This window comes from Anas acuta, chromosome 3 (genome assembly GCF_963932015.1).
Source record: "Anas acuta chromosome 3, bAnaAcu1.1, whole genome shotgun sequence".
In the NCBI taxonomy this organism is placed as follows: Eukaryota; Metazoa; Chordata; class Aves; order Anseriformes; family Anatidae; genus Anas; species Anas acuta.
This window is the reverse complement of record NC_088981.1, coordinates 67,493,316-67,508,415: the sequence shown is the minus strand read 5'-3', so window position 1 is coordinate 67,508,415 and position 15,100 is coordinate 67,493,316. Positions and strand designations below refer to the sequence as shown.

The 15,100-nt window shown below is 35.3% G+C and overlaps 1 protein-coding gene across 1 annotated transcript in view; it reads left to right on the top strand.

Annotated features, from left to right (window-relative positions):
- The window catches only part of RFX6 (regulatory factor X6), a 37,073-nt gene that overhangs the window by 12,710 nt on the left and 9,263 nt on the right, over positions 1-15,100 (top strand). Inside the window, exons 6-13 of the mRNA XM_068677641.1 lie at positions 2,034-2,061; positions 6,953-7,060; positions 9,561-9,638; positions 9,726-9,839; positions 11,027-11,076; positions 11,856-12,015; positions 12,811-12,955; positions 14,277-14,386. Of these exons, the coding sequence (XP_068533742.1) occupies positions 2,034-2,061; positions 6,953-7,060; positions 9,561-9,638; positions 9,726-9,839; positions 11,027-11,076; positions 11,856-12,015; positions 12,811-12,955; positions 14,277-14,386 (793 nt within the window). The remainder of the gene's footprint in view (positions 1-2,033; positions 2,062-6,952; positions 7,061-9,560; positions 9,639-9,725; positions 9,840-11,026; positions 11,077-11,855; positions 12,016-12,810; positions 12,956-14,276; positions 14,387-15,100) is intronic.

Below are 15,100 nucleotides of genomic sequence, written 5' to 3'. Positions count from 1 at the left end.
AATGCGTAACAGCACTCTTGATGCTGAGGAACTGAAGCCAATTTGAATCAATCCATCCCAGACATATAAACTGTAAGACGTACTTGGGGAGCTTGTTCTGAATATTCTGCTGCCCTGATTTCTGATACAGCCTTTATAAAATAGCTTTCTGGTGTACTGCTAGCATTTCTGTTTCACTAACCAAGGCAGAAAGAAATATGAGGAGAGGGACTAGATTCTCAGCTTATGAAGATAAGCTGCTTAAGATTCACTAGTAAGGAACCTTTTAGTTGTTTTAGGACTTGTGCTCTCATGTTGGAGGTGTTGAATTTCCAGGGTCCAGCAGACACTAACTGATTTAGAACAGAATCTCAAATACTGACTTTGAACACCCTGGGCCATCACTGTGTTTGGATATGGCTGTGTGAAGACAATGATGCAGTAGCCTGGGTTTAACAACAGGCTTCTGAAGAAGAAAAGTCAGGTAGTGTAAGGATTCAAAATAGAGAGTGAATGTGCCAGTTGCTAGATGCTGAATATAATGATCCATCTTAACCTCTGCCCTTTGCCTGATATCTGTTCTAGTAAGTAAGCTATAAAATTGGTTTCTGAGTCAAACTTGGAGCAGAAGTAGGCAGGGAAAATATACGATTTGATGATGGTATCAGATCACACCATGCCTACTAGCACAAATAAAGGCATATGGAGGTCTTTACTACAAGACTTGCATATTAGATAGCAGCTTGTCAAAAGATTAAAAGGGGCCTTGGTTTAGTTGCCTAAATATAGGCCTCTACTGCCATTTCAGATTTAATTGTCATTCTAATATTGATATTTAGGTAATTGAGCTGAGCACAGTAGTCCTTAAATGCAGGGTTGTCAATGCCTGAATCTTTAAATTCTGCTGTAAATTGACCTCCTAGTTACTTTAAATATCAAGCTTTGCAGTGTGAAAGGACCATACCTAACACCAAAATTGTTGGTGTACACATCATTTTGAGAAGCTATAGATAGTGATTAAGGCTCTGGAGGAGTAATGCTAGCAGATGCTGTTTAGTGTTTTTACTGTACATTCTGTGTACTTCATGCCGTACACGTGGAAATCTGCAGTCCCTAACAAAAACATTTATCTGTGAAGCTGATTAGCAACTCACAGTCAACTGAGTTACACTTTCTTTCATGCTCATCTATCAACAAATCAGGAAATTCTGAAAGTAACGTATGATGAATCATCGCATGATGTAAACTGTGCCTGGCCTGGGCAGGTGGAATTCCATTGTCCCTCTGCCTCTTATTTTCTTTTCTGTCAGCAGAGCATCTGAACAGTAGGAAATCACAAAATTTCTGCTAGTAATTATACGACTTCATATTGCCCACAGTATCTTATCAGCTAGCAGAACAGGAAATGATGATCAAGCAAGCTGTAGTTATCTTGCACATCTATTTTTAGACTTATCCTTTAGCATCTCTATCCTTACACACTGTCTAGTGAAGCAACTATAATTTAAAATGTGTGTTTTCTAATTTTTGCATTGAAGAGTTGCCTCATAGTCCAATAACGTCATTGGGAATCTCTGAATTGGACTATTAATAGCACAGTCACAATACTGCAACATATTTTTGACAGCTAATGAATCTTTCATCTCAGAAATGGATTTTGCCTGCATCAGAATAATACTGTGGTGAAAGAGAGTGAAAGATCATTAAATTTTCTTCATTTCTTTTCCAATAAGCATAAATTCTAGATTATTTTTTTCTATTCTGAGTTTTCTTTAAAAGATATCTTCAGCAGGTTTCCCTGATACCCTCAGGCACTTGCATGGCAATGGCAGAAGTTAAGAAAAAAACAACAATTTTATTATCATTACATTTGGAGAAACCTAGTCATTTTTCCAGTAGATCTATTTTATATAACTATTTTATATGTATATATAGGTATGTATGTATGCGTATATGCTTGCACGTATGTGTGTGTATATATATGTGTGTATATATATATATATAAATAAAAAATGTGCTTATGAAAAAGTAATTAATTATATTTATTTTCAAAGGTTCTCTGGAAGCAAGTTGAAGAATGAGGTAAGTGCTGTAGTCAGTTTCCTTTCATTTCCGTCATAATCAAAATAGTATTTGTGGCCTGTGGTTTTGTTCACATTCATTTCTTTTAAAATTCCAGCAGTATCTTGCATTAAAGATTAGACTGCATAACCCTTTTTAATGATGCTGAGTATCTGCTCTTCTAAATACTTTAAGAAAAATCAGATTAGAAGGCAGATTCCAGGGTTCATGTTCCAACCTATCTCCCCACAACTGCAGAAGTTTGTAATAGACCCTCCTACAAACAAAGGATCAGTGTCTAGTTTCTTAATTTTTTGCATCAATTAATTTTGTAGGACTTTTTCAGAATCTCGTTGGTCTGATTGGAAGTGAGAAAATGCTTTTAATAAACTGAACTTTATACCTTTTCACCAGCACTATCTTTTTATATTTTTGGCTCATCATAACATTTTACTATGATCCATCTTTATACTGCTTTTGATTGCTAGACAGAACAAACAGCAACTCTATTCACTTTTGATTGGCCTTATAGCCTTTCACTATACTTCACATTTTAATTTTGTTCTAAATATATATATATATTAAAAAAAATTGTAAAAGGCTTTTTCTAAAAGGCTCCAATTTCTATCGGAAATATCCCTTCTATTGAATCATAGAGCTGTGTGTGTGTGTTTCACAAATAACCTACAGTTTCACTACTTTACCCTCTGGGACAGTCACTGTCATTCTGGTCATATTTGTACTACAAAATGACAGATTCTTGCATTCCTATATTAATAGTTAAGGATTGCTCACAGGATCATTCTTTGGCACAGAGTTCAACTACAATGTATAGCCTGTATCCATACTATTAAACTCCTAATCCTACAAAACAACATAGTCACATCTCAGACACAATGCCAAGGAGAAAAGCCCCTAGTATGCAGTAGCTGTTGAAGCATGTCTGGGAATTGTTGGCATGAGCAAAAACAAGGCCAGGAATAATACTGAGTGATACCATTCCAATATTGTCTGGGAACATTTCCTGACTCCATTTAATTTACTAGACTAAATATAGCCTCTGTGACCAACTGATACACAACTGGTTTTCTCCTTTTTCATTTCCAGATAAGCAATTCCTAGCTGATAGCAGAAATTCTTATTGGTCCCTGAGAGTGTAGCTTTACTCTATTGATTTTCACCCCCTTTATTGCCATTATCTCTAAGCCATCCAGGTCTTTCTATGTGACCTCTTGGTCTTCCTCTTTACTGATGATTTCATTAGCTCATGTCAGCAAATTTAATCTATGAAATATTCAATGCCATCAGTCCCAAGTCTGATCTTTGAGAATCTTTACTTCAATTCCTTTTCAGCCCAGAGTTTTCACCGTCAACACAATATGTTAGCATTACAATTAGAGTCAGTTTCTTAAACATTTTACATTCTTCTACTAATCCCTATTCTCACCAGCATAACTAATCATTTCCCATAGTGACACCATGTCAATTATTTTAGTGAGGTTCCAGATTAGATCTGCTCTATTTTCCCCATTCAGATAATCAGCTATCTTATCAAAAAAATGATAGTGCTGTGCTGGGGATATCCCCAAAATATTCAAGGATTTAAGAGCACTGCTAAAACTTTTGTTCTTTCAGGGTTGGAGGATGAAAATTTCTGGTTCCCTTCGCATAAATGAATGAATACACACTTTCTTTCCATCTCAGATGTGGAATTCTCAATCTATTTGGGAATTCACAGTCCCATAAACCTGTTTTGCTTCTGCCCCACAGTTCAGTGTGTTGGTCCTCCCAGAAAAAGAATCACAAAGAAGTCAGTGGAAATAAATGACAAAAGAAATACCAGTATGAGGTTTCAATTGTGTAGCTTTATGTTATATGAAATTACTCAGACAGATCTTAAGAGAAAAACAGGATTCTGTGGTCAAAACTGAATTTCAGTAATCTCAGTTTACTAAAAATTTGGCAAGATGCTTTCCATTAAAGTGAATAGGTGATATATCTTTATTCATTTGCTTGAAAGCACATGCAATTAGGTATTCCAGAAAGATTTACAATGATTGCATAAGGTATAATTCCCAGTAAGAACATAAAGACATTGAAAAGATGTTAAAGCACTGATTGTCTAAATATACTGAGTAAATGGCATTTGAATGAACACTTATTGAGTGCCAGGGACACTGTTTACTTCTGGTATGTTTTATCACGTTTTCTAGTATTCTCGCTGTAGGGGGAGATATCAGCAAATTCTTTTATCTAAACCAGTTAGTGCACCATTAGAGTCTGCATGGTTAATTAGGCAGATAATATTACTGTCATTATCTTAATGTTAAATGGCCATTAGAAACAGATGGCATTAAATTGAAAGGGCAAGTGGCAGTGGGTTAAAATATTAAGCCTAGAGCTGAGGCACAGTCATATAAGTCCATTAGCAAGGTACAAAACATTGCAAATTATCTTCTTTTAAGGCACCCACCACCATCACTGCCTTCTTTTAAAAGAACTAATCTCTTTTAATCAGACATTTTCATATATTTCATGGGTAATTGCATAATAAAGTAATTGAAATTACTCCTATTATTAAACAAAACAAAACAAAACTCCTGTTACTTATAGGCAATTACAAAACTGCAAAAGTATTGATGTGAAGTACTAATGCTTTTAAATTTCTCTAATTTCTTGGAATTAGAGTGTATATGTACTTAGATAGTAGATAGCACAGGCAAAGTTTTTTTACATAATGTAAGTACTCATCCTTGGCTATCTGTTTAGGCAGACATACCACCCTATAAAAATAGGGGGTTATATATATATCGAATAAACCAGGTACAGCTATAGTTTTCTGAATTCAGTATTTGAGATAATTTCACATGAAGCCAGCTTCCAATTGGTAAGTTTTTGGGAAAATATTCTCTTTTGCACTCCTTTATGCTACATTTATCTATATACCTATTATTCCCTGTTAAGTGAAATCTGACTGTATGGAAAAGGGTAGCAAAATACCACTTCAAGTACTATTCAAATGTCTAGGGCATGGCCATAAATTCCATCCATTAGTACAAAATGAATCTGCATAGAAGTAGTGGATTTACTGCAGGAATATGTAGCAGGCATGCTCAAGCCCCTGTGCAAGGCCTTGACATGAGAACTGGGTGGACTGAAGTGAAACAAAGGGTTTCAGCCAAATAGTCTTCTCTGGATTTGAATGCAATCCTATGAGAATAAGCATGATTCATTCAGTAAGGACAGCATGATAGTATAGATTTCATTGCTTCTCTTGAGGATGAGGGTTTCATCTTATATTGTTTTAGAGCTTAATAAGCATAATGTGGTATGCATTATTAATATAACCATAGTAATATCATGTAACTACAAAATATGACTGTTATACTTTATGGAGAAAAAGATCAAACCAGATTCTGCGAGAGTATTGTTACAAAACTAAACGAAGATTGATTTACCTTATATTGCGTCTGGTTAATACATGCATGTACAAAGTGGCTGTTTCTTCCTTGGCAAATCTCAGCTCTCCAGAGGCTCATATCTAGCTATTCAAGATGTTTTCTCAGTCTGTAACTAGTACAAAATGTGTTTATGATATTTCAGAAGTTACAAGCCAAAGAGGCTAGAGAGGTGAACTCTAAGAACTGCAAGGAACTCTCAGATCAGCAGAATTTAATATGATTCAAGAAAAAATTGTCTTGTCTCCAGGTCAGTGTTGACAGTGCTTCAGCAAAGCAGCTAGAGAACATGAAACCTCTGGGAATACCATAGTTACTGACATATAAAACTGAGATCATATTGTTAATAACCACCCTTTCTATTTTATTTCTCTTTGTTGTTGTTAAAGAGTTAGCCCTAGCAAAATGATATATTCCTTTCCTGTAAGTCCCTTTGAAACTGCATTTCCTCTTTCCAGGTTCAGTCTATAACCTCTGACTTGGAACTTCAGGACTGAGTTGCTGTACAGGGCTCTTTCTATTGTGTAAATCTGTGACTGTATGTGCCTGTACTACCCAGCACAGTTTTATTCTGTTCTTATGGACAAAAGCAAAATGCTCCAAAAATGTTCACAGCACCAAGTCTAGTGTCTCTGAGGTGAATGGCCAAACTTTCGGTCATTTTAACAGATTATGAGGAAGCCAGTTAAAATCAGTGTCATACCCCAGGAGGGCATGCAGCTCAGGATCCTGCCTTTTTTTCCTACAAAGCTCTTGGTACATATGTTTATGTGTATCTATTTCAGTACAGTAGGTGACAGAACTGGAAGATATTTTCTGGGGCTTCACATCAAGTCTTCCACAATCACAGATAGCTATATAATAAATACATCATTCAGGAATGTCCCTAGGCCCTACATACCATCACACCTATAATGCCATAAAATATTATCAAATTTTATGATCAACTAAATTTGGTTGAATGGTTATTGTAATAAAACAGCAGAATCCACTACTGTAGTGCTATCAGAGAGGGAAGAGCAGATGAAATCAATAATACCACCAGTACCCTATATCCTTGCACAAGAAAGATACATATTCAGTAAAACTTAGGGTTGCTCTGAGGATGTCACAAGCCTATACTGTAGAGGAGAGTAACAGATTATATTCTACTTTAGTTTATAAACACAGGCTAACTTCAAAGCTTGTAGAATTCCATGAAGTAATGTGTCTCGAAGGCTGTATCATTCTGAAAACTCGAATTGGTAGAATTTAGATCTAGGCACATCCTCAATTGCCTTTCTGAGCAGAAATCCAGATCTGGATAAGTATCATTATTTTGAAGGATGATCTGAATGTAAATATTCTGGAATGCTGAGGGACCCTTTAAACTTTACAAGTTTAGTATGAATAGTTTGACTCAGTTGAAGCTGTATTAAGTACTTCAATGTTACCGTTTTTCTCTCACATTTCAGGGTGGTTTCACTCGGAAATATTCTCTGAGTTCCAAAACTGGAACTCTCCTCCCAGAGTTTCCAAGTGCTCAACATCTTTTGCTTCAAGGGTGCATTTCTAAAGACAAGGTAAAATATGAGCTACTTCTCTTCTAACTTACAGATCAAAAATTGCCACAGAATGTTTCTTCGTATCTTAGCCTTTGAGGTATTGACATGAAAGAGCCAGAAATGTCCACAATCAAACAGAGGTGACTGATTTATAGAGGGGGCAAACCTTTACTAACACCGATTAACTGGCTCTCCACTGGAAAGGTGGTTGAATTATTTACCTATTAACTGACCTAGTATTTTACAAACTGATGGTATGTAAGACGGGGAGAGCTAAACAAACAAATAACTCAGAGTTGTATTCATTCCAAATGCCTTTGGATTTAAGGTAAATTTTGTTCTGATTAGATCAGAACAAATAATTCACAACAAATAATTAGGTGAACTTTACACTCATTCATTAATTGTTTGAAAAGAATCAGTGAAAATCTGACTATATGGGATTTTTGAGATTATCCTAAGGGTCAGTTAGAAGTATTTCTGTAGTATGTTCTATGTCTGACTGATTGCATATGTGTTAAGTCTGTGTTATATTTCTGATCTGCTAAATTCCTGAACTGTGCTAGACATCTTTCTGGTACAAATTGTGAACTCTCCAGTTTAAACACCAGTATGGGTCCTGATGGTGGTTGTCTTGAGATGCGTTGCTTTAATGATTTTTGTTTTATAAGCCATACATTGATTTAAGTTTGTTCTGTAAAAGTAGTGAAGCCCGGGTTTCCTGATGTGAAAAACTAAACAAAAGGAGCCATCTGTAGAACACAGATCTTAGGTGGAAATCTTACAGGTTCTAAAGAAAGCCCAAGGACTGGTGTCCTCAATAGTGTACATCACCTGCTGCAGTAGACTACATTAGTGAGTTGACTTCTCTCATATATACAGTGTTCTTGTAACATATAAATCTGAGTAGAATTTGAGGTTCCTACAGATCCAATACAACATTGTAAGAGAAACTGGATTTTACCACTCCAGCAATGAACAAAAAGATAAAACACATTTTGTCTTCATTTTGAATTGTCAGTGTGCAGCTGCTCTGGTGTTGGGACCAGGTGACCCAGGGGCCCAAGAGAGCCCGTTGTGTTCCTCTGGGAACAGACTTCTGGAATTACAAGGAAGCTGTGGGAAGAGAGATGACTTTATGTGTGTGTCTTCCTCTTTCTCCTTGTTACTTTTTCCTCATTCCTTGTTCTTACTTCCTGTTTTCTTTCTCTATTGTCATTCCCCTCACTCAGCTTATCTAGCCAAGAGTTATTGAAATCTCTCCCGCAGTCACACTGTTATCCCTTCACTTACAGTCCCATCACTCAGTCCCCTAAATTAAGATTCATCCAAAATACTATGATTACAACAATATTTAAAGCTCTAACAGAGGACAAAAGTTAAATGACCTGTACAAGTCTTTAAAATCAAGGAAATGCCTAAGTGAACTTTAGATACTCTGTTGAAGCATCCACACATGAAGTTAGACTCCTTCATTAAAGGTTTTAAAATTGTAACTGAATTTTCTGGAGATTGCATAAATGTATCAGTCTGCACTAAAACAAATTGATAATTTCTGCATTTTATATTTCTCAAGAAAATAACCCAAAATTCAAATTTTTCATCAAACCCTTCAAAAAAAAAAAAAAAAAAAAAAAAGCCTCATAATGTTCTTGAATCTCAGTCTTTACCACTCTTTTTCAAAGACATGTAGCTACAAAAGCAGCTGTGAAAGCCAGCAAAACACATTCCAAAGAAATCTGTATGTGAGACCGATTGAAATAAAGCTGTACTAAATTCATTCAAAACCTGGGACTGGTTTGCTGGAGAAGTTCACAAACTGGAACAAAACTTTTCATGATTCTACACTGTAAGAATGGGTTTGCTAACATCCATCTTTCTTTCCTTCAAATATTTAACAAAACTCTTGTTTTGTAATTTACTACAAATTTTAGGACTTACTGTAATTTTTTTACAAACTCTTGTAATATCTCTTCAGGGTTATTAAAATAAGGGACCACTCCAGTCAGATAAATTAGCCTGATGAGATGAAAAGGAGTTCTGCTTTTTAAAGTTCAGTTCGTGTAAGGCAGTGATTAAACTTTGACCAAACAACTGGCAGCTATTTTCTCATTTGTCCAACTAGATGATGTTTCAGAACACTCATAGACGCCTATAGTAGCCTAATGATTAACTTGCAGTACTCTTTAGGATTAATCTTAGCTTTCAGAAAGTGAATTTACCTTGCCATCTGACTGGCTAATCTAGCTATTGTCTTACTTTGATATCCACATGTTCACATTGTATACAGGATTCAAATGCTCCAGTTCTGACAGTAACATTGAGACTTAGAGATGTGGATAAAAAAGAGAGATGAATGATGTCATCACTTCAAGATATACAGACCCTACTTGTAATTATGCATTGTAATACAGTTTATATTGTATGTTTAAATTCTAGCTACAGACAGCTACAGATCACTGTAGCAAGAAAGGAGAGAGAGTTAAGAAACTGTTTAATCTTTCTTTTTCCAAAATAGGTAGATACCCTTATCATGATGTACAAAACACACTGTCAGTGTGTCCTTGACAATGCAATTAATGGGAACTTTGAAGAGGTAAGATTGTTTGAATACACATTCTTGGTATATATGCACAGGCAGACAAGAAAGCATTGTTTATGTCCATGATTCTGGTTCTTTTAGATTCAGCATTTCTTATTACATTTTTGGCAAGGAATGCCTGACCATCTTCTTCCCCTGCTCGAAAATCCTATCATTGTTGACATCTTCTGCGTTTGTGACTCAATTCTGTATAAGGTAAGTTAGGTATTTAGTTCAACGGATAATCTCAGCCATAGTATAGCTTTTGTTTGTGCAAAAATAATATCAGTTAGAATATCAGGATGCCATGTTATATACTTAGAAAGATTGTCATACCCTCTCTAACACGTTTGACAACTACCTGTCAATGGGAAGAAATAATTAATGGCATAATAAAAAACACTAAGCAGTCAAAGGAAGAGACTTGAGGCTGTTTAGCACCTACTACCTTATCGTCATACATTTGTCATTCTTTAATGTACAAAAACAGGGGAAAAATACACAAAGGAAAAAAACAGGTATGTCTTAGAAACATATCAAGCTATAAAGTAAGAAGGTGATTAGCACTGAAGATCATAATTACTACCCTGGAGATGAGTCATTAAGCCTCATTTACTTGTAGAGGTTATATTGTACCTTGTGTTTATGAGGCTTTTCCTGCTATAAACCTCATGTCCCAGTAGATCAATACTAACTCTACTCGTAATAAATATGTAAAGTGACAGAAGAAGAAATACTGCAGGAGCCCGAATTAGAAAATTGATAAGGTAGAATTACTCAAAAACCATAAATCTATCATTCTCTCTCTTGTCCATCTCACCATTTCTCACTCATAATCATGTTAGATATTCTTGGCAGCGCAGCTGCCAGAAAGGAGGAGGAGTACTACTGTATTTTTATCAAAGCATTTACAATGCTGGTGGAAACAGATTTTTGGAATATAGTCCAACAACTTTGTCTCTTGCAATAAAATGCCCCAGGAGGGAGACCAGTTGGCAGAGTTTTTTGCCAACACAGCTCCTCACCGCACTTAGCCATAAGAGATTTATTCTAAACCCTGAACACCTTCAGTGCCACATGCAGTATGGTAAAAGAGTCAAACTGCTAATAGCTCTTGAGAACTTGGGAGATTACTGTAAGACGGGAGTGATAATACTTTATTGTCTTACTAGCATGCTGCAAAGATGCATATATGAGGGATGGGAGGTATCTAGGTATATAATAAATATATATAATAAAGATGTTCCTACCTAATAGTGTTGGGAGAAATCTGGACAGTAGGTTGAATGGCTTTATTCTGTATAAACTCCCTGTCCTTATCACTTTGTAATCTAAGTAGATAAGACATTAATGAGTAAATAGCCAGTGGAAGTTTGCTATCATTTTCTGTTACCTTTTTAAAGGTCCTTACAGATGTACTCATCCCTGCAACAATGCAAGAAATGCCAGAAAGGTAGGTATAATAACTCCACATTCTGATTGCTAGGCATGTTCCACAAAGATATAGAGTAAATAACAGAAATTAAATATCCTAAAGAAATTTTCTCACCATATTTATGTTCATTTTTATAACAGTAGAATGTGTATGACAAAATATTGTCAGCTTTGAGGACAGCTATAGAAGTAGAATGGCCTTAAAATGATAGACACTATTTTAATGTCCCATTTCAGTGTCTTGTTTAATATCTTGAAATATGTTTCTTCTACACTAAAACCCTAGAAGAGGCCCTGCGCATTCCCTACCCCCCCCCCCCCCCCCAAAAAAAAAAGGCTCACATTGTATAAAGATTTTTTTTTTCCAGAACACTTTTCAGGTTTTCAGGCCCTATGCATAATCATGATATCTAAGCATTATTTTCAACAAGATATTAATAAGAGGATTGTTATAAATTACCTCTGAATCTTCTCACTTTTCCTTTTTTTTATTTGGAGGTTGTTATGTTTGGAGTTATATGTCTAAGACTTCAAGCTTCAGATATTGCTAAAAGTTCTTGGATTTCTTATGGTTTATTCTTAATGCTAGTGGTTTTCAACCTATTTCTATTAGCATGTGGCTTACTTTTTTTTTTTTTTTTTTTTTTCTCTCAGAGTGGGTTCAGATATCTGTTTCCTTTCAGGATTACCTGAGGAATAATTCACAGATCTGTCCAGAAGCCTGTGTATCACAGATTGAAAACTTTTTTTTTTTTTTTTTTTAATTAATGTTTCTCTAAAACACATTTGTTGTTGTAGTTTACTGGCAGATATAAGAAATTTTGCAAAAAACTGGGAACAGTGGGTTGTTTCTTCTTTGGAAAATCTACCAGAAATCCTGACAGATAAGAAATTGCCTATTGCACGAAGATTTGTTTCTTCCCTGAAACGACAGACATCATTCTTACACCTAGCACAGGTAAAGAGAATAAGACTTATACATCAGAAAATTGACAATTACATTCAGTTCATCTTGCTGGCTAGGAGATGTAATGCATCAAGTTTTAAATCTTCAACATTAGCCATGAAAGACATGCATCTTGTCATTTTCAGCACGTAAGAAAGAGGACAGAAACAGATCTTATCAAGACATTCTGAAATTCAAAAGAAGTAGTAGGAAAGAGAATAAAAAGAGAGGAAAGACTGTGGTTATAGTGAATTATTGTCATGGGAACTTTAGGCAATCATATGATAAAGTGTAATTTTTGATATTTGTTCTAGTTCTAAATGGGAAAATATCAGATAATCCTTCACACCTAGCAAAGTTTCACTGTATTGCCCATTATGTGAACCTACCTCTTTTGCAGTTTGACTGAAAGGAATGTGAGTGATAGGTAGCTGAGTGCTCCGACACTAAGTTGGCAGGATACAAGTGTCTTCAATTGGGAGACGCCTCGCAGGATGGTTTGTTAGATTGTAGAAAAGGAAACAGTACCTTTCCGGGAGCTTAAATGCTAACAGCTTGGGCTTTTGAGAGTGTAGCCCTCATGAATAACTGTAGATACACTATGTATTCACCTTGAGTTAGTTTTCTGTTGTATAAATATTAAGACAGACTTGTGTGTCTTAAGGCACATTAGAAAAGCATTAGAATTTTAATGGAAGAGAAACATTATCACATTTGACCTATGAAATAGCTATGAAAAGACAACTCATGATTCTTCTCTGAGAATTCTTTCGAGCTTCTCAGCATTTTACTTGTTTTCTCTTACAGATTGCTCGGCCAGCCCTGTTTGATCAGCATGTGGTGAATTCCATGGTGTCGGATATTGAAAAAGTTGATTTGAATAGTATTGGCTCTCAGGCACTCCTTGCAGTCTCAGGGAGCACAGATTCTGATGGGGAAGTCTACAGTGAATGTAAGTCCATGGTGATATATTTGTAACATTAACAGAAATCTACTCTTTCATTCCTTGCCATGCTACTCTACTTGAAGATGGACTGAGAAAAGGCACAGTGATACAACATTTTCTGATCTGGCTCAGTGTTAACATTAGTTTAGGAAAAGCAATTTTTTGCCCTAGTATATCCTACAAAAATAGAAACTTGCACTGGGAAGTCGTCCTGGGTAGATGATTTTAAACAGTTGTTGAAAAAATAATTTTCATGTCAGTTGCTAATTGTAACAAAAGCCCTTTTGAAGTTTTGTCTTGATCCTGTGGGGATATTAGCAAAGATTCTTGAAAAATGTCTCAAAAGTATACAGTAATTATAGCTTAATTAAATAGATACTTGAGCTAGTTTACTTTTTTTTTTTTTTTTTTGACTGAAAGTTGATCTTTAAAAACCCATACCAATTATCTGTGAAGTGTAATAGCTATTTTCATAGACAAAATAGAATGGAGTAAAGTACAAATTCTGAGGGTGTGTTTTTTGTTGTTGTTGTTTTCACATATTGCTATACATTCCTATTCTTGAAAAAAAAAAGAAAAAGAAAAAAAAAAAGAAAAAAAAAGATTTAGCTGTCTTCTATTTTGAAAATATAACTTTTGTCATAGGAAGCATGATGATCAGAGTTTGGAGAGCTGAAAGAAGAGCAATAGCAATGTGTCATCTTCTAAGGAGTGTTACTTTGATATGAAAGTTTGTTCTCTTAAATAATGGTTCACAAAATGGTTCACAATCCTATTCACATTTTAATTCAAGTAGTCCATTTCCTATTTCTTCTGTAATTGCTTTCTATTTTTCTCTTCTGCCACACAGGCTAAGAAAAAAAAAAGGAAAATAACTGGTCTTTCAGGCACTTTCTCCCAAATGGGAAGTAGGGAAGTTAGCTTTACATTATATTGTGAGAAATTTGTAAAACATAAGGAAAACCTTAAGACAGTGTATAAGTCAGCCACATCACAGATAGATCTGTTCTGCTAAACTTAGCAATAGATAATTTTTCAAGGCTGAACCTAAAAATGAATGGAAATAGTAGTGTTTTTTGTGTTGTTTTTTTTCTTATATCTTCTTGTAAATTTATACTGAATCACAGTAATGCTAAAATAATTAAAATATGTATGTGTGTGTGATAAATGTGTGTCTCTTTACTTTGCTGAATAATTATTAATTTCTTCACTGCTCTAATTCTTTGCCTTTCCTTTCCATGCTACAATATTGTCATATGGCTGGTGAGTGGCTTTTTCTCATGTTCAGAATAGCATGCAATGATATGTTCTCCTTTTTACGTGGTAGATGACTCTATTACAGTGTTCCAAGAACTGAAGGACCTTCTAAAGAAGAATGCCACTGTGGAATCATTTATTGAATGGTTGGATACTGTGGTTGAGCAAAGGGTTATCAAGGTACCTGTCAAATATTCTGCTTGACTCAAGACTAAATTCTACTCCCCTTATTCTTGATACAGTCCTTTAACTATGCAGTCCCACTAACTTTCTATGTGGGACTCTCATTTCTGCTTCTGTATCTTCATAGTGACCAGGGTGTTCTTCATTTGATGTGAAAGGTTTCAGTGCCGTTAGTTCTAATTAATCATGTTGAGTGCTGTTGAAAAAACAAAGTCAGTGAAAAAACTATGTTTGTGAAAAAACTATGTATCTTAACTAAAACATGAAAGTCAACACTGTCACAAGCTCTACATGGAAAAAAAAATAACTTATCTGTGCATGCATGCAGAATTACAGGGGTATTGCCCAGTGAATAAGGTGAGCCAAAGTTGTCCTTTAAAAAAGCAGATCTTTCCTTCATATTATTCAGATGGTAGTGTATGTGGTATAGGTTAGTGCAGCAGATGGTTTCAGAAGTAGCTAACCTGCAGAAGGATTTCTACAGACAAAGATGAAAGAGTTTTTAGCTTTTTAAGGTGCTTAACTTGGTAATTGAGACTTTTGGTGGGATTTTTTTTTCCCTGATTTACAATCTGCTTTCTCATCACAAGTATTTTATATGGATGTAGTTATGAATGAATCACACAGAATCACAGAATTTCTAGGTTGGAAGAGACCTCAAGATCATCGAGTCCAACCTCTGACATAACACTAACAGTCCCCACTAAACCA